The 23,912-nt window shown below is 42.7% G+C and overlaps 2 protein-coding genes across 5 annotated transcripts in view; both read left to right on the forward strand.

Moving 5' to 3' along the window:
- dnah10 (dynein axonemal heavy chain 10) overlaps positions 1-16,527 on the forward strand; it is a gene marked incomplete at both ends in the record, with an annotated part of 30,062 nt that extends 13,535 nt beyond the window's left edge. The window contains 42 exons of the mRNA XM_080035105.1: positions 73-191; positions 281-439; positions 568-703; positions 796-918; positions 998-1,129; positions 1,251-1,467; positions 1,621-1,740; positions 1,839-1,984; positions 2,069-2,221; positions 2,322-2,582; positions 2,674-2,846; positions 2,948-3,041; positions 3,206-3,373; positions 3,526-3,714; positions 4,868-5,039; positions 5,135-5,338; positions 5,423-5,503; positions 5,608-5,805; positions 5,927-6,088; positions 6,199-6,373; positions 6,627-6,808; positions 6,928-7,064; positions 7,149-7,366; positions 7,503-7,724; positions 7,889-8,036; positions 8,162-8,441; positions 9,289-9,518; positions 9,607-9,880; positions 9,961-10,065; positions 10,184-10,338; positions 10,427-10,581; positions 10,769-10,952; positions 11,089-11,289; positions 13,860-14,069; positions 14,203-14,298; positions 14,384-14,555; positions 14,897-15,028; positions 15,262-15,473; positions 15,575-15,742; positions 15,873-16,053; positions 16,131-16,276; positions 16,381-16,527. Of these exons, the coding sequence (XP_079891231.1) occupies positions 73-191; positions 281-439; positions 568-703; positions 796-918; positions 998-1,129; positions 1,251-1,467; positions 1,621-1,740; positions 1,839-1,984; positions 2,069-2,221; positions 2,322-2,582; positions 2,674-2,846; positions 2,948-3,041; positions 3,206-3,373; positions 3,526-3,714; positions 4,868-5,039; positions 5,135-5,338; positions 5,423-5,503; positions 5,608-5,805; positions 5,927-6,088; positions 6,199-6,373; positions 6,627-6,808; positions 6,928-7,064; positions 7,149-7,366; positions 7,503-7,724; positions 7,889-8,036; positions 8,162-8,441; positions 9,289-9,518; positions 9,607-9,880; positions 9,961-10,065; positions 10,184-10,338; positions 10,427-10,581; positions 10,769-10,952; positions 11,089-11,289; positions 13,860-14,069; positions 14,203-14,298; positions 14,384-14,555; positions 14,897-15,028; positions 15,262-15,473; positions 15,575-15,742; positions 15,873-16,053; positions 16,131-16,276; positions 16,381-16,527 (7,137 nt within the window). The remainder of the gene's footprint in view (positions 1-72; positions 192-280; positions 440-567; positions 704-795; positions 919-997; positions 1,130-1,250; positions 1,468-1,620; positions 1,741-1,838; positions 1,985-2,068; positions 2,222-2,321; positions 2,583-2,673; positions 2,847-2,947; positions 3,042-3,205; positions 3,374-3,525; positions 3,715-4,867; positions 5,040-5,134; positions 5,339-5,422; positions 5,504-5,607; positions 5,806-5,926; positions 6,089-6,198; positions 6,374-6,626; positions 6,809-6,927; positions 7,065-7,148; positions 7,367-7,502; positions 7,725-7,888; positions 8,037-8,161; positions 8,442-9,288; positions 9,519-9,606; positions 9,881-9,960; positions 10,066-10,183; positions 10,339-10,426; positions 10,582-10,768; positions 10,953-11,088; positions 11,290-13,859; positions 14,070-14,202; positions 14,299-14,383; positions 14,556-14,896; positions 15,029-15,261; positions 15,474-15,574; positions 15,743-15,872; positions 16,054-16,130; positions 16,277-16,380) is intronic.
- Positions 16,528-18,892: 2,365 nt separating this feature from the next.
- emid1 (EMI domain containing 1) overlaps positions 18,893-23,912 on the forward strand; it is a 60,200-nt gene continuing 55,180 nt past the window's right edge. Inside the window, exon 1 of one of the 4 annotated variants that reach the window (XM_080048024.1) lies at positions 18,893-19,544. In XM_080048024.1, coding sequence (XP_079904150.1) covers positions 19,351-19,544 — 194 coding nt within the window. In that variant the 5' untranslated portion in view covers positions 18,893-19,350. The remainder of the gene's footprint in view (positions 19,545-23,912) is intronic. The other 3 variants (XM_080048023.1, XM_080048025.1, XM_080048022.1) reach the window with 3 other exon arrangements.

Genomic DNA, 23,912 nt, shown 5'->3' on the forward strand with positions numbered 1-23,912 from the left:
TAATTCAGTCTCAGGGGCAAAGACTACATGCGTTTCAGTATGTGGGTTTATTTACGTTGTCTGTGGTTTCAGGTGGATAAAGTGGTGCAGTTGTATGAGACGATGATGACTAGACACACTACTATGATTGTGGGCCCAACAGGAGGAGGGAAATCAGTTGTGATCAACACATTATGTCAAGCTCAGACCAGGTCAGTGTCCGTTTACATCATCAAGGTTAAGAACACCTTCCTGATCTTTTGTGTAGAAAATTGTGACCTTTATTTTATCTTATCATCAGATTGGGATTGCACACCAAGATGTATCCTCTGAACCCTAAAGCCATGAGTGTCATTGAACTGTATGGTATTCTTGACCCTGACTCTCGAGACTGGACTGATGGGATCTTATCCAACATCTTCCGTGACATCAACAAGCCAACTGACAAAAAAGAGCGAAGGTTAAAAAAAAAACTTTTAGGAGCCATTTAATCATTTAAATCAGTTGATTAAGATGTGCAATATGTACTATCGAGAAGAACAACATCAAATCATTTATGTGGATTGCTACATGACCTTTTACTCACAGGTACATCTTGTTCGATGGGGATGTGGATGCTTTGTGGGTGGAGAATATGAACTCAGTGATGGATGACAACAGGATCCTTACTTTAGCCAATGGAGAACGGATCCGTTTACAAGGTCACTGTGCCCTCCTGTTCGAGGTTTGTTAGAGTTGAGTTTCAATATAACCATTCCCTACACATGTCTGCAAAGCAACTTTGGAGCGTAATGTAAGAAAACTTTCCCGTCACAGGTTGGAGACCTGCAGTATGCTTCCCCTGCAACTGTTTCCCGCTGTGGGATGGTTTTTGTTGACCCCAAGAACCTGCGATACACCCCATACTGGCAGAGATGGGTGATCGATAGACCTGGCAAGGTAAGAGGATAAACATACGCACAAATTGTACTTACCTATAATTGGTAAACATTTCAACACAATCTTTTTTGTTTTTTAGGAACAGGAAGTGCTCAACTCGTTGTTTGAGAAATATGTGCACTGCTCTATTGACATGATTGTGGATGGTATTGTTGATGGCAAACAGGGCCAGAAACTGAAGACTGTTGTCCCTCAGACAGATTTGAACATGGTAAGTTTGTCTCCTTCTCAAATTTACTACAGTAATGGTATTATTGTATCATGCATGTAGACTATAGTGCCATATACAGAATACTTGGCCGATTGAGCGTGTGTGGGATGTGTGTGTTCAGGTGACCCAGCTGAGCTTGGCACTGGATGCGCTGCTTGAGAGTGAGGGCAGCAGTGCTGAAGTCCTGGAGTGTTTCTTCCTAGAAGCTCTGTACCTCTCACTAGGGGCCACACTGCTGGAGGGCGGCAGGAGCAAGTTTGATGAGTTAATCAAAAAGCTTTCCTGCCTAAGCACAGTGCAGGATGAAAAAGCCTTGGCTGGACCTGGTGAGATCCCAGGTAAAAAGCAGGAATTTGTTCTTAAATGTTTATAAAATTAGCTTACGTTATCGATATCATGATGGTTTTAGGTTGATTGAATAAATACTATGATGTAATGAAACAGAGTTTTTCATTCCTATTATTAAAAAGAAAATGTCTGCATCCATACAGGATACCTCCCGACTCTGTATGATTTCCATTTTGATGGAACACAGATGAAGTGGGTTACCTGGAGTTCATTGGTAACAAAATACATCCACAACACTGAAATGAAGTTTGCTGATATTCTAGGTAAAGGTCAATTCTGTTAGCTGTGAGGTGAGGACAAATCAAATGTCCTGCATACAAGCCCCATCATCCACTTTCATTCATTCCTACCTTTGCTTCAGTGCCAACTATCGACACCACGAGAGCCAGCTGGATCCTGGAACAGATGGTGAAGATAAAGAGGCCAGTGCTGCTGGTTGGAGAGTCTGGCACCTCCAAGACTGCCACCATTCTTAACTTCCTGAAAAACCTAAATTCAGATTCAAGGGTGAGCATAGCATTTTACCATGCATTTGTACCTTTTTTGACTCTGGAGGTTGAATTCTTTACATGTCTTTCCTTGTGTTTCTAGATTACTCTGATCATCAACTTCTCATCCAGAACAACATCAATGGACCTGCAGAGGAACCTAGAGGCCAATGTGGAGAAAAGGACCAAAGAGATATATGGGCCTCCTATGGGGAAGAGACTGCTGGTCTTTATGGATGACATGAATATGCCAAAGGTACCTGCTCCAAGCTCACAACCCAAGTCCCTTGTCTCTCCTTAACTGCGTGAGTGACAGCATGTTTGATATTCCTGTAATATACCATATGATCTCCCAGGTGGATAGTTACGGCACACAACAACCCATCGCGCTTTTGAAGCTGTTATTGGACAGAGGAGGCATATATGACCGAGGGAAGGAGCTTAACTACAAAGTCCTCAAGGACCTCGGCTTTATTGCTGCCATGGGAAAGGCAGGGGGTGGAAGGAACGAGGTTGATACCCGCTTTGTCTCGCTCTTCAATGTCTTCAGCATCCCTTTTCCTGAAGTGGAGTCTCTCCACCTTATCTATGCCTCTATTATCAAAGGCCACACCATAGTGAGTATCTCTTTCTTTGATAAATCAATACACATCATATTCTCAATCATCCATATGATCTTTATCTTATAAACTTGATCAATTATTTTAGCAATTTGAGGACGCCATACGGAAGGTTTGTGACAAAGTCACCATCTGCACACTGGAACTGTACAACAACATCATCAAAGATCTGCCCCCAACTCCCTCCAAGTTCCACTACATTTTCAACCTGAGGGACCTGTCAAGAGTCTACAACGGGCTGACCCTCACCAAACCGGAAAGGTCGGATCCAGTGCTTTTACTCTATGAACAGATTGAGAGAATTTAGAATTAGAGCTCCATTTATCTAAATGTCTTTGCTTCACCTGACTTTTCTCTAACAGGTTTTTGACTGTCACGCAGTTTGTGCGTGTCTGGAGAAATGAGTGCATGAGAATCTACTACGACAGACTCATTGATGAAACTGACAAAGCCTTGGTAATGTTTATTAATATTAGTAGTACATAGTTAGTGTAGATGTATATTGACTGCAATTACAATACATGTGATTGTTCTTCAAACGGTTATTACAAATGTGGGCTCAAAATCTACTGTATACTAAATTGTTTGGTTTTGTTGTATTTCATGTGTTTTGCCACCAGGTCCAAGGCCACATAAAGAACCTGATTGAGGAGCATTTCAAGTCGGATATGGAGGCAGTCATGAGGGACCCAATCCTTTTTGGAGACTACAGGACAGCCCTCAGTGACACTGAACCAAGGGTCTACGAGGACATACAGGACTATGATGCTTCAAAAGCTTTGTTTCAGGTAATGTCAAGTTATTTCCTTTGTTATTACCAGTGATGGGAGTTTGTAATATAATGATGCAACAATAGTTTTTACCTATTTGTTACCATTATTTTCTCACATATTCTGTCTTTAAATATACTGAAAGACCAATTTGTTTTTGCATTCTGCAGGAAATTCTCGAGGAATACAATGAGAACAAGTCAAGGATGAACCTGGTACTGTTTGATGACGCTCTGGAACATCTGACCCGTGTGCACCGCATCATTCGCATTGATCGTGGCCATGCACTGCTCGTCGGTGTGGGGGGCTCTGGGAAGCAGTCGCTTACAAAGCTCGCTGCCTTCGCTGCTGGCTGTGAGGTTGTAAAATACAATACTTTTTAACAATGTGAATAGCACTAGTCACAAAATCTGACCTGCTTCAAATATATGACTCGTACAATCATAAGTTAATTGAAATAATCAAAAAGATGATTTGGAAAATAGTATAGTGACATTGTCTTCCGATATGGAAACAGCTGTCTTCTATCTTTGAAGCTGGTAAAGGAGAAATTTAGGGTTAAGCAGCATTGAACTAAACCTTCAAAAATACCTTTTTAAAAGTGTTTTATACCTATTTTCTATGTTTGTAAGCAGTGTTGGGAACGTTACTTTAAAAAAGTAATTAGTTATAGTTACTCACTACTTGTTCCAAAAAGTAACTGAGTTAGTAACTGAATTACTTTATAATAGAAGTAACTACTTACCAGGGAAAGTAACTATTTGTGTTAGCCTACTGTAAAAAAAAAAAAGACTATGAAGCATGAGACGATGATAGGAGGAGTAAGGATGTAGCCTATCCTATGTCTATTTCCTTCTTTAACATGCACAGCAGAATACAGATCCCAGGAAAAGAACAATAGCAATATTCGGCTCGTGATGACACGCTAAACAGCTGTTGCAACCGGCGAATCGCGGCCGTTTAATAACGTGCATAAATTATAATTTATAGAGATCGGGAAACTCCATGCACTTACTCACAAGGGCGATGCAAACAAACTCAGGGAGAGCACGTTTCAACTGTGGATTGATAGGTGGTTACTGCGGCAACGTGCACGCTCACACAACAGAGAGAGAAAGAAAAAGAAACTTCACTAAACAGGCGCTCCGGCTGACTGATGTGACGGCGCTAACTGACAGTTATAATGTCATCCACACTGAATAAAACACAACTTAAAACACACCAGTCTCCTCACTAGCAGTTTGTGTATGGAGCTAGGGGTGGGTTCGGATTACACAGTTTATTCAATCAATTCATGGTAACGCACCGCATTTAAGGTTCAGTAACGATAACGGCGTTGTAACGACGGAAAAAGTAATTAGTTAGATTACACCGTTACTGAAAAAAGAACGGCGTTACCTAACGCTGTTATTTTAAACGGCGTTATTCCCAACACTGTTTATAAGACTACATGTAGAAAAATATTTACAAAGAAATCTTGCAAGCATCAAATATCGAATCTGCTTTTCCCAGGTGTTCGAGATAACACTGAGCAGAGGATACAATGAGACAAACTTCCGTGACGAACTGAAAACACTGTATTTGAAACTTGGCATTGAAAATAAGAAGACAGTGTTCCTCTTCACTGATGCCCATGTTGCTGAGGAAGGCTTCTTGGAACTCATTAACAACATGCTTACCTCAGGTAGGATACCACTTTAACCACACAGAGCTCACACTACATGTATCGTTCTTACAAATCCACTGCTGTGTAACTCTGATCATGAGCTCTCTTTATAGGCATTGTACCTGCATTGTTCCCTGATGATGAGAAGGAGTCAGTTCTCAACCAGCTTCGTGATGAAGCTCTCAAGAATGGTTCAGGCCCTTCTAAAGAGAGTGTGTGGCAGTTCTTTGTCAGCAAGAGCGCCAACAATCTACACATTGTTTTAGGCATGTCTCCAGTGGGAGACACCCTGAGGACACGCTGCAGGAACTTTCCAGGTAAAATATGATGTTAGGCTTCACTAGATTTGAATATAATTTCTGATTTTAATTATCTAACTATACTGTATTTGTTTTCCTCAGGACTGATGAACAATACTGTCATAGACTGGTTCTTGCCATGGCCTCCACAGGCTCTGCTTGCAGTAGCTCAGTCTTTCCTTGGTGTGTAATTTCACTCACATCTTTATTTAATTAAATTCTCTTTGTTTAAATGTGATGAGACCTACAGCTGGAGTTTTGTTCTTTATTTGATTTTTTTTCTTCAGGTGAAAGTCCAATGATTCCTGAGTCACTCTCTGCGGCAGTGATAACTCACGTGTGCATGGTCCATAGCTCTGTGGGTGACTACAGCAAGCTGTTCCAGCAGAAACTCAGGCGTTGTAACTTTGTCACTCCAAAGAACTACTTGGACTTCATCAGCGCCTATTCAAACCTCTTGGAGGAAAAGGACCAATATATCCTGGGTGAGAAGGCGGAACTTGATACTGTATTTATTTTCTGCCTTTGCGGGAAGGTTCCGACTGGTGCCTGGTTTTTTGAGGATTTGTGAGACTTGTTTTGTTAAGTTGTTCTCTCCTGTTCCAGCTCAGTGCAAGCGTCTAGAGGGGGGTTTGGATAAACTGAAGGAGGCCAGTGAGCAGCTGGCCGAGCTGAATATCAAGCTTGCAGAGCAGAAGGTGGTCCTTGCTGAGAAGTCCATAGCTTGTGAGGCCATGCTGGATGAGATCACTACAAACACGACCATAGGTCAGCGAGGACCTGCATCTCTTTGGGATATAATAAACACAGTGTACTGGAGGCTTCTGAAATCAAACACAGCTGTTACAAACCACGTATCAATATTTTGTTTCTCTTAGCTGAGGAGAAAAAGACTCTGGCAGAGGACAAAGCCAAAGAGATTGAAGTGCAGAACAAAGTGATCGCCGTTGAGAAGAAAGAGGCTGAAAGTTCCCTGGCTGAGGCTCTGCCGGCATTAGAGGCAGCCCGCAAAGCCCTGCAAGAACTAGAAAAATCTGATGTCACCGAGATCCGGTAAACTCCCTTTTTTTTTTTACTCAAAGAATCCTTCTGTTGTTGAAATGGCTAGCGATGATGGCCAAATTAATCCGGATGAATGATTATATAAACAGTGATAAGTGTAATAATGCAGACCCCCATACTAAACCTCTGTAAAGAAAACAGATGATACCCTGTTTTGGGTTGATAGCTTTTGGATGGACTGATCAATAATGCAATACCAGGATACCTGACCAAAAAAGCCCTTTCCTGCCACTCCATTGTGCAGATCCTTTGCCAAGCCACCCAAACAGGTGCAGGTGGTTTGTGAGTGCATCCTGGTGATGCGGGGCTACAAGGAGATCAGTTGGGCATCAGCCAAGGGGATGATGTCAGAGGCTAACTTCCTGCGCTCCCTAATGGAGATGGACTGTGATTCCATAAATAACACTCAAGTCAGGACTGTTAGAGGTAAGTCATGATCAATGGGTTTGATACAATGGTGCATATAACAGCAACAATGCATTGCATATGATAGTGACCTTTGCCAAGTATGCTACAGTTGTATTATTTACAATTTCCCCCGCTAGGCTTCCTAAAGAACCTCCAGACGACTTTTGAGGAGATGCAGGCCATCAGTAGGGCTGGCTCCGGACTGCTGAAGTATGTCGAGGCTATCATGGGTTACTGTGATGTTGCCAGGGAGATAAAACCCAAGAGAGAGAAGGTAATGTAAGTTTGTTAATGCTATTCTATCATGCTCTACTACGAGATGGAACACAGATTCAACAATTTCCCCAAAAAAATTCAGGTGGCACGTCTGGAAAAGAACTTCTTCCAGAGTAAGCGGGAGCTGGAACGCATTCAGAGCGAGCTTAACAATATCCAGAAAGAGCTCAAGGCCCTTGGAGAGAAGTACCAAGCTGCTATCACTGAGAAGCAGATGCTACAAGAGGAGGCTGAGCTCATGGAGAGGAGGCTGATAGCTGCCGACAAACTTATCTCTGGCCTGAGCTCTGAGAATGAACGGTGAGGCTGGAAAATGTGCAACGCATGGAAGTGCGGCACTTGCAACCTTTGCCTAACCCTGCTAGATAGTTGCTTATTTGTTTATTTTTAATCTTAATTTGTGTCGCCACCTATATCTGTTTTTATCTGCCCACAGCTGGACACAAGATTTGGAGGATTTGAAGCAGCGACGTGTGCGTCTCCTGGGCGACTGTCTGGTCTCTGCTGCCTTTCTGAGCTATGAAGGTGCCTTCAGCTGGGAGTTCAGGAATGAAATGGTACACGAGTTTTGGGTAAAGGATGTGCTGGAGAGAGGTATTCCCTTGAGCCAGCCCTTCAAAATGGAAAACCTTCTCACTGATGAGGTAGAAATTAGCAGGTGAGAAGGAATGTGTGCTCACTGAAGATTTTAATATTTGAAACACGAGTTGAAATTATACAATGGGAATTACTGTAGATGTTGTGGTAGCAGAGCAAGCCTTTGTGGCAAATATGCTTTTTCTCCTTTATTTTGGCTTTGCTCAAATTAACCCTGTGTTACAGATGGGGCTCAGAGGGCTTGCCTCCAGATGAATTGTCAGTGCAGAATGGAATCCTCACAACGAGAGGGAGCCGATTTCCCATGTGTATCGACCCTCAGCAGCAAGCCCTCAACTGGATTAAGAAAAAGGAAGAAAAAAATAACCTCAAGGTAGAACGAGTCATGGTCTAGTGTCAGAATAAATGAATTAGACAGCTTTCCGTTGATGACATCCCCAGAATCAGTGGTTTGGAAAGAGTGTCGACACGTGACAGTGTGATCATCCTTTCTTCCAGATCTCATCTTTCAATGATCCAGACTTCCTAAAGCAGCTAGAGATGGCCATCAAATATGGCTTCCCATTCCTCTTCCAAGATGTGGATGAATACATCGACCCTGTGATTGATAATGTCCTGGAAAAGAATGTAAAGGGAGCGGAGGGCAGACAGGTCATTATGTTGGGTGACAAGGAGGTTGATTATGATCCCAACTTTAAGCTGTACCTCAACACCAAACTGGGAAATCCCAAATTTTCCCCATCAGTGTTTGGAAAAGCCATGGTCATTAACTATACTGGTAAGTTTATTTGTTTTTTGATTGCAACAATTAGGCAGCATGTACTTAATTCTTCGTCTGTCAATTGGCGCTTTTCTACCGCACATGTGGCTCTATTCGGCTCAACTCGACTTAACTCAACTTAGTTTTGGTAGCAGCACGGGTCGTTTTCCATTGCAAATAGTACCTCCTGAACGTGGAAGGGGTCGTCATACAAAGGGGCAGAAAGCCAACTCCGCCAAGTAGCAAAGCAGAAAATACGAGCAGTTGTACTATTAACTGAACCAACCGCCAAAAATCTTTCATCAAATCAGCCTGAATATTTTATTGAGGCAGTCAGTGCGGTCCGAGGCGTGTGATGTAATCGCTCGCTATAATTTCAGTCCCAGCTGGCTACTATAGGCAATATAGCTGCTAGCTGCCCTACATGTCTCCTCTCGTGTCGTGTACAGTATGTTTAAAGTGACATCCCCAACAACCAACACAACTGGGTGAGCTTAGTGAATATATGGACATTTCATACATTTTTTTCGGATCTGTGATGCAAATCAAATGAAAGAGAGCCAGAGAAGGCTGCACGCGGCAAAATACACTCGAAAAGTCTGGAAGAGTTTGGGAGAATATACAACAGAATGAAGCCGGTAGTCTCTGGCCAATCAGTGGCCGGCAGTCTGCCTAACTAAAATTTTAGCATCGACTCAGCTCGCTTGGAACCTAGAGCTAGGCGATACCAAAAAAGCAGCCGCTACCAGGGACCAGGTACCATGTTTTTGCGGTGGAAATGCCAAAAATGCGAGTTGAGTCGAGTCGAGTTGAGCTGATAGCACGCAGTGGAAAAGCGCCAAATGTCTGTTCATGTTACGTGTAGTGACTCTGAAGGGTCTGGAGGACCAGCTACTAAGCGTTATCATGGGCTTTGAAAAGAAGGAGCTGGAGGAGCAGCGTGAGCATTTGATTCAAGAGACGAGCAACAATAAGAAGTTGCTGAAGAACCTCGGGGACTCCCTACTCAGAGAGTTGGCCACATCTACAGGCAACATGTTGGATAACACAGAGCTGGTTTACACATTGGAGAAAGCAAAGTCAAAATCCACTGAGGTAAGTTTGGAAACCGTCAGGGAACTTAAAAAATGTCACTGTAGTCATTAATCATATATTTACCATTGTTTGTGCTAATTATCATCAGGTATTTGAGAAACTAAAGTTGGCCGTGAAAACATCCTTTGACATTGATAAGCTCCGAGATGGCTATCGACCTGCTGCCAAGCGCGGCGCTATCCTGTTCTTTGTACTGACAGAAATGGCTCTGGTAAACAGCATGTACCAGTACTCTCTAGCCTCTTACCTGGAAGTGTTTGGCTACGCACTGCGCAAATCTCTGCCTGACTCTGTGCTGCCCACGAGACTGAAGAATATCATGAACACTCTAACATACAGTGTTTATAACTACGGCTGCACAGGTAACCTAATAAAGATTCAATACTGGGTATTTATGATTACTTTGTAGATCTTATAACACAAACTATTTGCATTTCCTCAGGTCTGTTTGAGAGGCATAAGCTGCTCTTTTCTTTTAACCTGACCATTAAGATTGCACAGGCAGAAGGGGGGGCACCCCAGGATGAGTTGGAGTTCTTTATCAAGGGTGAGATATCTAGAGAAGTTAAAATATTCAAACATTTCTAAGAAGATTACATTGATCCCAAACATGTGTAGGCACACAATCAAAAATCAATGTGATTTTTTCCACCTCATGTGTAAAGGTAATTTGTCCCTGGAAAAGAGCACGCGCAGAAAACCTTGTGACTGGCTTCCAAGCCAGGGCTGGGAGGACATAGTGAAAATCGCAGAGCTCTTTTCTGAGCAGTTTGGCTCTCTGCCTGATGACGTGGAGAAAAATCTCAGCGAATGGAAGTCTGTAAGTGACCACAGTCACAGGAATAGCCATATTCAATTATTTTTACCAAATCAGTTGAGAGTTTAATGCTCATTCTTTTCCTCCTCAGTGGTATGACATGGATGCACCAGAACAGGCCTTATTCCCAATGAAATATGAGGAGAGCCTGTCCCCCTTTCAGAAGCTGCTGTTGCTGCGCTGCTTCCGTGTTGATAGAGTCTACAGAGCTGTGACTGACTACGTCACTGTCACTATGGGCGAGAAGTGAGACTGCTTCTATGGCAATCATTTTGTCAAAGATATACATATGTATATGAATATATAACTATGTATAGAGTGTCTGTTTTCTATATACACCAGTGAGTTGCAGGTTAAGTTAACTAATCACTTTTTTTTTACCGAGAGAAGTCAAGCCCTGAGTTTCCACATGTTTTCTTATATTTCTGCTCAGATATGTACAGCCTCCTGTGATCAGCTTTGATGCCATTCATGAGCAGAGCACTCCTTTCTCCCCCATTGTGTTCATCCTGAGCCCTGGCTCTGACCCAGGCAGTGACCTCATGAAACTAGCAGATAAGTCAGGCTTTGGAGGAAGCAAGTTCAAGTTCCTCGCTATGGGCCAAGGTCAAGAGCAGGTACAGACCACTTAATTTCCACATGTCACCTGTGAAGCTTTAAGTGTAGTAAAGTGAAATAAGTATACATCAAGTAGTCACACTGATTAGAGATGTAAAGTAAAATGGGTATTTGTGTTCTGTACCTGTCATAAAGGTGGCACTGCAGTTGCTGGATATGGCGGTGGCCCGTGGTCAGTGGTTGATGCTTCAGAATTGCCATTTGCTGGTGAAGTGGCTGAAGGACCTGGAAAAATCCTTAGAGAGGATCACCAAGCCCCACCCCAGCTTCCGTTTGTGGATCACCACCAACCCCATAACGGATTTCCCCATTGGCATACTGCAAAAGTCTCTAAAGGTGAAAGACATTTTCTCTTAACCTTCAGCAGTCTTTTCTCTAGATATGTTTTTGTATTGTATTGTAGATTTTATTTGACATGGACATGGCAATATCATTGGACAAACCAGATGCATTGTGTTCAGTGTATTAGCATGAATGCTAGTTTTCAACACCAGTCCACAGGAGGCTTTTTTAAAAACAACAAAAAAACTAAACAAGACAGAAACAAGATCAAATACTGACGAGGGAAAAACTGATAATAATAAAAATGCAGTGTACAATGGAGTACAAAGCAGCAATTTAATGACAGTCAAATATACTGTATATAGAGTAAAGCAAAGGCTGCATGATCAGACAATAAACCAGTTGTAAATTATTTGTGAGCACTGTTGATTTGACTTGAGCCATTGTTTAAGTTCTCTGTTAAAAGTGTTGCTGTTAGTCTCTAGTTTTAGATTAGTGGGCAAGAGGTTCCATAGTGTTGCCCCTTTTACAGAGAAAACAGACTGACCGAAAGATGTCTTGTACAAGGGAACAAGACAATCACCATTGATGGAGGCTCGTGTATTTGCCCGATGTCAGGGTTGAAGTGAAGATGCAGTATTTGACAGAATAATTTCCTGAAATAGGATTTGGGGGGATAACTATATTCAAGAGGCACAAAATAAAAAATCACACATTTTCAATACATATCAAATTGTGTTAAACTTGTCTGGTTACATATTGATAAGTATTTATAAAACAATCTCAAAACATGGAAAACTTAGTGTACGAGTTATCTCTCTCCATATTTGGATAGATTGGTGTTTTGATGGTAAACATTAACCCTCCTGTTATGTTCATTTGTCAGGAACAGCAATGGTGTTCCGGGTCAATTTGACCCGGTGCATGTTTAAATCTCCAAAAGATGTCCTAAACCAAAAAAAATCCTAACAAGCAGTGTGAACATGTCATTACCAACTCCATTACTAACTATTCTATCAAGATTTAGTGCAATTTAGTGTTCCTTACCTCTAACAGGTAATGGTTCAATAAGGATAATTCACTCGTTTTTCATAAAAAAAAATACATGTTCAAACTTTTTTTGTAATGTTTTACCACTTTATTACTTTTGAAACACTGAAGAAAATGTGAAAAGTCTCCAGAGACATTGTGGCTTGAAATATAGCCCTGCCTGTCTCTGCATCCCACAGACTGGCTGTCGAGTCATCCTTTGACCCCAGCCAGGATGAGGAGCCCCAAATACGCATCTAAATGTGTTTTGTCCAGCTCCTTCCACTTTTCCCCAACAACACACCTCCCTTCTAGATTAGTCATTTCGAGAATGATTTTCTGTATTGAATCTGGCATGACCAGCTCAAAAGCTGACTTGATGTCAGTCACACGAGTCAGTGCCATCCTAGTGGGCCCTGGCACTGTCTTTAAGGTGAAACTCGAAAAATTAGAATATCGTGCAAAAGTTCATTTATTTCAGTAATTTGACTCAAAAGGTGAAAGTAATATATTATATAGACCCATTACATAAAAGGTGAGATATTCAAAGCCTTTATTTGTTATAATTTAGATTATTATGGTTTACACAGCTTATGAAAACCCCAAATTTAAAATCTCAGAAAATTTGAATATTACATGAAATCAATAAAAAAAGGGATTTTTAATACATAAATCTCATCCCTTTATAAAGTATAATCATGCATGTGTACTCAGTACTTGGTTTGGGTCCATTTTGCATGACTTATTGCCTCAATTCCAATTAATTTTCCATGATATTCTAATTATATGAGTTTCACCTGCCTGCTTTCTGCAGACAGGTTTGCCTGACGCATATAATTTGGGGATGAATTTCACAATTTTTTGACATGAATGTCTTGCTTGGAGGAATAGGAATAGCAATTCCCTCATGTGGTTCAAATTCAGAATCATTAGAATCAGAATTTAGACACATCCTCCTCTATTTCACTGTCATGATCAATGATGACTCCCAGACCCTCCTGGACTGTCATCCTTTTGTTTCTGCTTCTCATTTTGTAAAGGTCTGCCTGACAGAGTGTAATGTTGGTAGGACTCCCATGCAGATAATATTTTATACGTTTTGCCCCTCCCCTGTTGAGTGTCCACTGAATGTGGGTGGAGTTTTCCCAAGGGAACATAAATGGTTCCCGTCAAAAGTCATAACACTTGCAACTGTGTTTGTGTGTGGGTGTGTGGGTGTGCATGCGTGGGCCTGTGTATGTGTGTGCGTGTGTGAGATTTGGGTGAAATATGTCTCAAAGTTGTAAAGAAAGAAATAGTCTGACATTTCTGACACCCTTTTACCTCCAGTTTTACTGCCGGGTCAAATTGACCCGAACAGTATCTATGTGATATAAACATGCAGGGGGTGGTTGCAAATGTTTGAGGTGAAATATTTTCATATTATATGTTGATTACCCTAATTAAGGCAAGCAGAAGAAGTTTCATACTGAAAAAATACTTAACTATTTTTCCTAGATCTTCAAACTTTGAAACGGGTCAATTTGAGAAACTACAGTAGAGAGAGGATTTGGAAGTTGCCAGTGTGTTTACATACACTTTAATATTGTTTGCAGGTTGTGACAGAGCCTCCTAATGGCCTCAAGCTGAACATGAGAGCCACTTACTCTAAAATTTCCCACGAGACCTTGACTGCATGCCCGCACCCTGCCTTTCGCAGCATAGTGTATGTGCTGTCCTTCTTCCATGCCGTGGTGCAAGAAAGACGCAAGTACGGCAAGATCGGATGGAATGTTCCGTACGACTTCAATGAATCCGACTTCTGCGTAAGTAGATCTGAATTCATGTACACTTAGTTGTAACGTCCACAAATATGTTTTTTAAGATATCCCTTTAAGTAGTATAAAATGTGTTGTTTTTAACTTTTCAATTGTTTTAAACTATAACTGTGCTCAACAGGTATGTATGGAGATCCTGGACACCTACCTGACCAAGGCTCACAACCAAGGAGACAGCAATATTCCCTGGGGAAGTCTTAAATACCTTGTTGGGGAGGTAAGGCTGAGTTTATTGTGTTTTAATATGTATTATTTTGCTAGCTGTAACTGTAAGTTAAGTAAGTCTGTGTAATGTTTTATAGGTTATGTATGGCGGGCGATGTATAGATAGCTTTGACCGCAGGATCCTGACTGTCTACATGGATGAGTTCCTTGGAGACTTCCTGTTCTACACCTTTCGGCGCTTCCATTTCTTCAGCAACAAAGATGTAGATTACAAAGTTCCTCCAAGTGGGCCTAAGACAGTATATGTTGGTCAGTCATTATTTTTGTTACTTAACATTTTCTTGGTAGTATATACAGCTCTGGAAAATATTAAGAGACCAGTCTGGATTTTTCTTCAATCTTTATCCCTACATTACTTATTGAAAATGCTCTTAATGACAAAAAATTTATTGGAATTTGGTAGAAATTTTGTCAGTAGTTTATATTATAAAGCCAAAATGTTCATTCTACTCAAACATATGCCTATGAATAGTCAAACGAGAGACACTGAATATTTGGAGTGGTCTCTTAATTTTTTCCAGAGCTGTATAGAAAAAAAGGTAAATGTTTTGCTGTCATCACTCACAGCTGTAGCCTGTTGTCCGTTACAGATGAGATTGAAAACCTGCCACTGTCAAACACACCAGAAGTAATGGGTCTTCATTCGAATGCAGAGATAGGATACTACACACAGGCGGCTAAAGACATGTGGACTCACCTCATAGACTTACAGCCTCAGACAGGTTTGATTTGGCCTCTTTCATTTCTCTTACCTCTTACTTGATTTAAAAAAAAATTTACCATTGTGCTTAGCTCCACATTGAGTTTGAAATGTTGAAGAGTATCCTTGCAAGTAATATTTTCTATTTTTCAGGAGTAGTTCCATACTGTTGAAGGGTGTTTGCCTTACTTTCTTTGCCACCTTGCCGCCAAGTGCTTCCTCTCTTATGACCTTATACACTCTCTTGTGCCTCAGGTGAATCTGGTGGAAGCATCAGTAGAGATGAGTACATCAGCCAGGTGGCCGGGGACATTCAGAACAAGCTGCCAATGTTATTCGACATGGACGTGATCCGTAAAAAGTTTGGCATAGACATTTCCCCGACCTCTGTGGTGCTGCTTCAAGAACTGGAGCGCTTCAACAAACTAATAGTCCGCATGCAACGTTCTCTGGTTGAGCTGCAGAGGGTGAGAAGGAGGGGCGGAGGGCAAGAAATGTGGAAAAACAAACCGTGTGTCTGTGCTTCACACAAGGTTAGATAATGTTCTTATTCTACTGTGTCCCCTAGGCTTTGGCTGGTGAGGTTGGTATGAGCAGTGAGTTGGATGAGGTTGCTCGGGCCCTTTTTAATGGTTTCATTCCTGCCATTTGGAAGAAGTTGGCACCTGACACTCTTAAGTCCCTAGGCAACTGGATGAGCCACTTCAAGAGGCGTTATGAACAGTATATCAACTGGGTGAGGATGGATACACACTATCACGGATAACCTCTTGTAGCTTTCTGCATTATTATGGCATCACAGAACAGTTAACAAACAAGCTGAGAATATATTTGTTATGTCTTTACATGTATCTTTTTTCTAACAGGTGGAGGAGGGAGAGCCAAAGGTTATGTGGCTGTCAGGACTCCATATCCCAGAATCCTACCTGACTGCTCTGGTCCAGGCCGCATGCAGGAAAAATGGTTGGCCTCTGGATCTTTCCACACTGTACACACAGGTGACCCAGTATCGCAGTGAGGATGAAATCAGTGACAGACCTGGACAGGGTAATGAAATAACACTCAGCATGTGCAGCGTACTTAGGGATGAGTTATGGAGACTGATGGCCTTTTTTTCTCTGCAGGCTGCTTTGTGTCCGGCCTGTACCTGGAGGGAGCAGACTGGGACATAGAGAATGGTTGCTTAGTGAAGAGCAAACCAAAAGTTCTGGTTGTTGAACTGCCCATTCTCAGAGTCATCCCCATAGAGACACGTCGCCTCAGGCTACAGGTGTGGACCACACACCAGACAGGCCTCCGCACAGTTCTTTTGCTCACTATTTTTGTGGTAATTTCCTAACTGACGTGTGCATTTTTGTGTGTCTTGTACCGCAGGATACGTTGCGGACACCAGTTTACACCACATCCTTGCGAAGGAATGCAATGGGTGTGGGATTGGTGTTTGAGGCAGACCTGTTCACCACCATGCATCTCTCCCACTGGGTGCTCCAGGGAGTCTGCTTATGCCTCAACGCTGACTAAAGGCAGTCCTCAGGCTCACTAAGCTGGTTGGCTTTAAAACTATCTGCTCCAAAATGTTAATTAATAGCGAGGATGCCTGATGCCTGTTTGTTTGTTTTAGAGAGAGAAAAATATTAAACTTTTGATGCATTAAACAACAAATCATTTATGATAAAAGATTGTACATGTTTTTGAAAATACATTGATAAAGAAACATAAAAAAGTAGCTGGAGCTACTTCATTGCTTTCTTTATTTTCTCACTAGATGGCAGCACACAACAGTACTGAGCACTCCACACTGGGCAGCAGCTCCTTGGATTTCTCATAAGGTGCCTAGGTGGGCCTCAGTGGGTCGGGATCTTTCGGGCCTAAAAGTCTACTACTGTTTATAAATGAATAAATGTTTGCAATTAATTTTAATCATGTTCAATATTTGAGTTTTGTTATCAAAATGTGGTCGATTCTTGTAGAAACTGGCTAGTTCTGCTGGGCTATAAAGGGGAACATAAGCTGCTGCATACAGTGGAAAAAGTACCACTGACCAAAGGCTGCCAAAGTTTTCCGCTTCACCCGAGTAGCTTTTCAGCTTCTCTCTGCAGTACAACCAGAGAGTGTATTCTTTATTGTAACATTAAATCAGATTCAGTGTAGCACTGAGGTCAGCATGCCACAGCAGGTGAAGTTTACTCTAGTCTTACTCCAGCCCTGGAGGATCTGGCAGCTGGGGTGGCAGTGAGGTCACAGAAACTCAGGAATAAAAACCTGCAACTGTTTTGAGATATAATGCGTACAGCATACGTCATGTAGCCTGAGTTTTGAGAGTGCAGCAGGGATGTGCTAATTAGACTAGACTGACCTATAGATGCTTCTCATTACTGTATTGTGTCGCCTAAAAGGGGCCCCTCTGAAAGGCAGAGGGTAAAAGTGAGAAAGGCCCCTTCTCAGCTTTAACTGGTGCATATCATGAAGAGTAAAGATGAGGGCGTGTTTATGACCCAACACAGTAGGGGAGGAATTGTGTTTCCCTGTTGAAAAGAGGGAAAGAATGGTGTGATGTTTAATGAACCTACACTTCATGTGCGTATCTTTGGTAAATGCAAACCTTCACGGACAATAGGAGATGCAGCTCTTTCTGTCTGGGAAGAAATGATTAGAGCAGGAGAGCAACTGCTTAAGAGAAAAAAAATCCTTGTGAAAGAACCCACCCCGTCTCCCTCCTCAGAGGTCAAAATTATTTTCAGCTGCTTGTGACTGGAGGGGTTTACATTAACCCTAAACTACTCCAGTTCCTGCTAGATGGCAACATTGTCTGCACTGAGTGGCCTCGTAAAAAATACCAAGGGTGCCCTGGAACAAAAAACCTTGACACATCATTTTCAAGCCCTTCCCAAATACCCCCAATCCAGTTTCCGTGTGTCTTGATTGAGGGCAGGTGGGCTAACTCGGACCCATGCGAGTGCACGCATGTCTTTCTCCCTTTGGTTTAAGGGGGTGATTAGTGCCAGTCTGAAAGCCCTGTGAGTGTGAATGTGTGAACACCAACTTTCCTAAACTGAAGACTGCACTACTTAACAGTTGCACAAGTGTTCTTTGCAGTCTGCAGCATCTTTTGCAGCTGGTGAGCCCTGCAGCACAGCACATTCGGCCTGAGAGGTGTAGTCACCCTGAACACAGATATACATCTTTGGCCCCAGTTTTTTGACTGCGGTGCCAGGTGTTTAGTTTGTAGCAGGGGCGCAGGCCCTGTGGTTTGCTGGCTGCTTGCACTATAAACCTACATGTCCCACACGAATGGGCGGAGGGAGGTAGGCTAACCTCAGCTATTCTCCTGTCCAGATGGATGGATGGATGGATGGATGGATGGATGGATGGATGGATGGATGGATGGATAGATAGATAGATAGATAGATAGATAGATAGATAGATAGATAGATAGATAGATAGACTGAAGCACATATAAATAAGCTATTCTCATGCCACTGTACAGATAGATAGATAGATAGATAGATAGATAGATAGATAGATAGATAGATAGATAGATAGATAGATAGATAGATAGATAGACGGACGGACGGACGGACAGACAGACAGACGGATGTTGAAGCACATAACAACAATCCTGACAAATGTTTTAAAAATAACTTTTAAAATCTTGTAGGGCCAGGACCTAGTCAAAATGTGTTTTATTTGCAGCTGTGTTGCTCACCAAAAAACAATTAGGTCTACTCCTACGCAGAAGCAGCAGCCCGCAATTCATTAAGAGAAACAACAATGTGTAATGTGCCGTCGCCCTGAGCGCGCATTGTCATCTGCGAGGGGTTGAAACGGGGCAGGGTAAAAACCTAGCAGACTGTGCTTTTAAAAGACCCGAGGAGACTATAAAAGTGGCTTCATGCCCCGCTGCAGCAGAGGCTCGTCTAGATGCGCGCACAGACTGACGGAGGTAGGCAGAGCCGATAGAGAAAGGCAGACGATACACTTAAAGACACGCACGCACATACACACAAAAACACACACACACACAGTATTGAAGCTTTATTTTCACATGACACAGGTAGAGCCAAGCGTGCAGCGCGAGTTTATGGGACGGCATTTTTCTTTGTTCCACTTAAAATTTCAGGACGAGTGTCAGACATCGTTTTTTGTAGTCTAGCCTACTGTAAAGAAGTGCATGTCTGCTACTTTGGTGAATAGGATGCGCGTCTTCTCCAGCCGACCCGGTGCTGTTTGACACATCTCCCCCTCCCCCCCTTACCGAGCTGGATTCACTCACTGCTGTTTTTCTACCCGGGGGGAAGTTTGGCTCACTAAAACTTTTCTGGCCGTGCGTTGGATGCCACGGACATGGGACCGCGCCAACCGGAGAGCGTGTTCGCGCTCTGCAGAAACAGCTTGCTTTGGACTATGCTGATACTCTGGCTGACGACGTTCGTAGAGGGGACCTGGAAGACGGGACTTTACAAAACCTACTCAGCCGGGACGCAACTGAGCAGAGACCAGACGGCAGCAGCTTCTCATACCTCAATCTATCAGAAAAGGTAAGAAAAGTATCCACTTTATTGTCACTATATCCTATGCTGTTATACACACGCTGTGCAACTGTATTTAAAACTTAATTTATCTCTTGTTATGTGCACATGATATCCTCCACCCCCCCTCTCTATGGTCTATTTTTAAACCAAAAAGCCTCCCTTCTTGTATGCTCTTGTCAGTACATGACTCTGCAGAGCTACTCCCATCTCCATCCATCTGCCAGGCTCTATTGTCTTCCTGACAGTCAGTTTCCTTTTTCCTGTGCTGGCAGCACAAATTGCTCAACACAACTCCCATCCCCATTGTTGTCCCAGCTTAACCACCTTCTCCTTGGGGCTGCCCAGAGCAGACCTCCACTGTCTGGAAGAGGTGAGTTGTTCCCTTGTATCCCTGCAGCATGAGATGAAGGAGCAGCAGCAGCAACAACATCTGCTCCTTTTTAGGGTGCTCTTCAAAGGCACCCCTTTCAGTCCACAGATCTGTCCACATAAAACCTGCTTCTGTGGACATCCCAGGTGGTGAAGACAGGATGCATCTTGAAAAAGTGTTCGAGACGTCGGATGAGGGAGTGAAGATTTTTGTGCCTGTAATAAAGTGCATGAGATTGATAGCTTAAGAACAGTTCTCCCAATGAATGCGATGGTCTCACACAATGATTGATTCCCTATGCAACAGCAGAGTTGTTGAAGAGGCAATTTTTCTGAAGAAGTCACTAGACTAAACACACATATGAGAGCGCTTACCAGCTCTGCTTCCCTCCCGGATTGGACCAATGTTTAGATCAGAGACTAGCTAGTGCTTAGTGATAAGAGGAGGATTCCAATCGTACAAATATTTACACTTTCAGGTTGCGAGTGTGTGTGTGCAGATTACGGCATGTGTGTGTGTGCCTGTGTGTGTGTGTGGACCCAAGGAGGCCTGGGGCTGAAACCCCCTTCTCTCTTGAAGAGGCCTTTTCCTCCGGGTGTGTCCAGGTGGGCTTTCTTGCGCTCCCAGCCTCGCTCGACTGGCTCACCTCTCTGCTCAGCCCCCTGTCACTCAGGGCCAGAGGCTTGTGGACATGTTTACTTAACACAAGCAGAAGGGGCTCCACCACATCTGGGCTTGTTCTGGGAAGATTTGCTGCTGTTAGTAAGCAGCAGTAGAGGAATGAACAGCATGACAGACGGAGAAGAAGCTGCTGGTGGCGAATCAGTCACCATCCAGAGGTCAGCGGTTTTGAGGCAGGGCTGGGAGATACAGCCTATTAATAGTATTGCGATATTTGTCGGCTATATCGCGGTACACAGTATATTAGGGCTGTGCTAAAAAATCGGTACAGAAAATATCGTGATATTTATTTTCGTGATATCTGTATCGTTTCCAGGTCCAAAAATTTATATTTTGATTACCCGTATAAGCGTGTTGTGAATTACAAGCTCTGCTCCTGTAGATGTAGCAGTAAGGCTAGTTGCCTGAAATTGCCGGGTGCCGTTCCTGTTGTTGTGGCAGAGTGAAAGCTGGCGCCAACACGGATTACAAAATTAGAGCGGCCCCATCCAAACACAAAGTCGAATATCCCAATAAAATATAGCACTTGATAAATGCTCGATTAAACTCTTTGATGCATAACATCACACCAGTATAACGATCCTAGTAGCACCCACATAAAATCTGTAGTGCTTCTTGTTGAGCAAGATGTTTGCCATAGGGGCAGTTAGGAACAGTTATGTTTTTGTAAAAAGCTAGTTTAGTAAACCCACCACTAACAACACTTTTGTTACCTATGTATGTGACTTAGTCTAGGAAGCAAGTCTCTGTCGGTGTGTGAGAGTATTACCACCACCTTGTACCTTGGGGTTCCAGTATAACAGCTAATGTTATTGAAAGGTCCAAATGCTGTCTGGTTGGGTCTTTGAAAGTAGCAGCACAAAGCCAAAGAGTGACAATGGGATTTATCTCATGGGCATTAGCCATTTGACATTGAACGACCAAAACTTGGGGTTTTCAAACTTAAAAGGATGTAACAATTCATTTTAAATTAGGAGAGGATTTTGTCACAGGAAAATCTTCACTGAGAAAGTCTTTCCGTACCAGCCCTGTCTTCACACAGTGATTACCCAAATCAGAGGGGATTACAATCTCTTGAGTAATTTCTTGACTGGTGTGGGTGCTCTGTAGAGAGCTGATAAAGTGTTCGCTCACCCTTGTCGTCCCTAACGACTATATGAGCTCAGTACACCAAGGGGTTATGGGGGGTAGCTGCTTCTTTATTTCTTGTCTCGCCCACTTTCTTTATCCTACCTCGGAGGACTTGTCATGGTCTGACAGGCAGTCTGAACCCTGTGGCCGCCCTCAATCCTACCCCATCTCAACCACATCCACAGTTTCTTTAAGTATGGGAAATGAAGATGACAGAGATTCCAGGAGGCTGAGCCCTGTGTAGATTAAAGCAGAACAGATTTAGGTTTGGCCATTCAAACCACTTCAAATAATACTGTATGAGCTCAAGGAAAATGTTCATGGATATAAGGAGGCAGGCACCATTTGCACAGCTCCATTAATAAAGATATTGTGGCTGATACATTAATGAGGATGATTCTCAGGGAATTTACAATATACCACTGTAGAGCTGCTTTGACTGGCAGAGTATCACCCCACAATGAGTATACCAAACAATTAATCAAAGAAAGATTCCACAGATTCCATTAATCAGGAAAATAATATATTTTTTTTTATAAAAGAAAAAGGAAAAATAGTCTGGCTTCAACTTCTCAAATGTGCAAATTTACTTGTGTAGTCTTCTACTATTTTTGAGTGAATCTCTTTGGGTTTTCGAATGTTGGTTGGACAAAACAAAACGTTTGAAGCTGCTTTGGGAAACTGTAACTGGCATTTTTCACCATTTTCTGATATATTGTAAACTTAATGATTAATCAAAAAAAAATTATAGACAGACAAATCAATAATAAAAAGAGAATCTCTATCATTGCCCCAATTTCACTGCAGGTGATCAGGAAGGTGTGATATGAGAGAATTATTCAGCTGAGCGGGATTCCCTTTTCTTTTTTTCTTTTTTTTAACCTTCCGCCTCAAACACTTAAAGATGCCATCAACCGTAACCAACGGAGGCACACTTAAAGTGCAAAGGAGTCCACACCTGAAAGATCTGAAAAGACAAAGACAAATGAGTTTCCTTGTTTTTCCGAGCCTGCATGCTGTGATGTGTCACTTCGCCCTGACCTTCATGGCCTGATTGTGGTGCTTTGATGATCTCCACTGTCCTCTGCGCGAGGTAAATACAAGGCAGCTTTGAACCTGCAACATGATAGCCAGCCAGCTTTTATATTCTCCATTACCTAATCAATTAACAATTATTCTAATGCAAATAAAAAATAACACTTGTGAGTCCTAGTTTTTCTATTAAACCTACAGTTTGTTTTAGACCATTTTCTTATAGCCTCCTCTGTCTTTTTGTTCTGTTTCTCTGCTGCAGTTCATGACTCCAGGAATTTCTTAATTAATTCCACTGTGACCGCTCTCTCTATTTCTGTCCTTGTCATCTGTCGTTGCAGCACATTTATCTTGTGCCTCTTCTATATCCCATGGGACCACCGGCACTTCATAATTGTCTTTCCTTCCACTTCTCTGTTCCCATCGGAAGCTCCCTCATGTGACCCTTATTATACTCTCTCCTCTCCTCTCTTATCCTCTGGTCTTTTGCCACATCTGTTTTTGCCCCCCCTCCCCCAAGTCATTTTCCCACTAAAAGAACTGTAGAGAAATGCCTTGGAATGGATTTCGATCCATGCTGCAATTCAAACACATCTTTGGCTGTTCGTCCCTCCTCCACCCACAGTACGTGAATGGAAGGGCGGAGTTTCTCCCCGTTTCATCGACCCTCTTGTCAGTTCACACGGTCGGCGGCAGAAAGTTCAACTACTCAGTAGTGTGTTCGTTAAGGATGCAGACTGCGTAGCATACAAGGCGAAATGAGGGCAGACCCAGAGGCTAAAATATTCATATAAGCTTTTTATGATAAGTTCACAAGCTCTCTGTCAGCATTTGCACTCATTTAGGCTGCACTGCAGCACGTCTTTGTTTCCCTTCAGCGTCTCACTGTCTTGGCGTCCGCAGCGCTGACGAACAGATGGGCCAAAGCTGTGATTTTTTTTTTCCCGGTCCCTTAAAACGATTGTGGATTTATTTCTTAACTGTTGGCTGTGGATGTGTGTGACTAGAAGAGATAGTTGATGATTTATTTAGCTTGGGCCCCGGCTTTCAGACTGTGCCATGTGTGCTTAGAGACCCGATACCCACTGAGGGCCTGCATTGTGCTTTTGCCGGTGAAACAGCATGGTGCCGGTGGGTTTCACACTTCATAACACGATGGT

Source organism: Ammodytes marinus (genome assembly GCF_949987685.1).
Source record: "Ammodytes marinus genome assembly, chromosome: 2".
Lineage (NCBI taxonomy): Eukaryota > Metazoa > Chordata > Actinopteri > Uranoscopiformes > Ammodytidae > Ammodytes > Ammodytes marinus.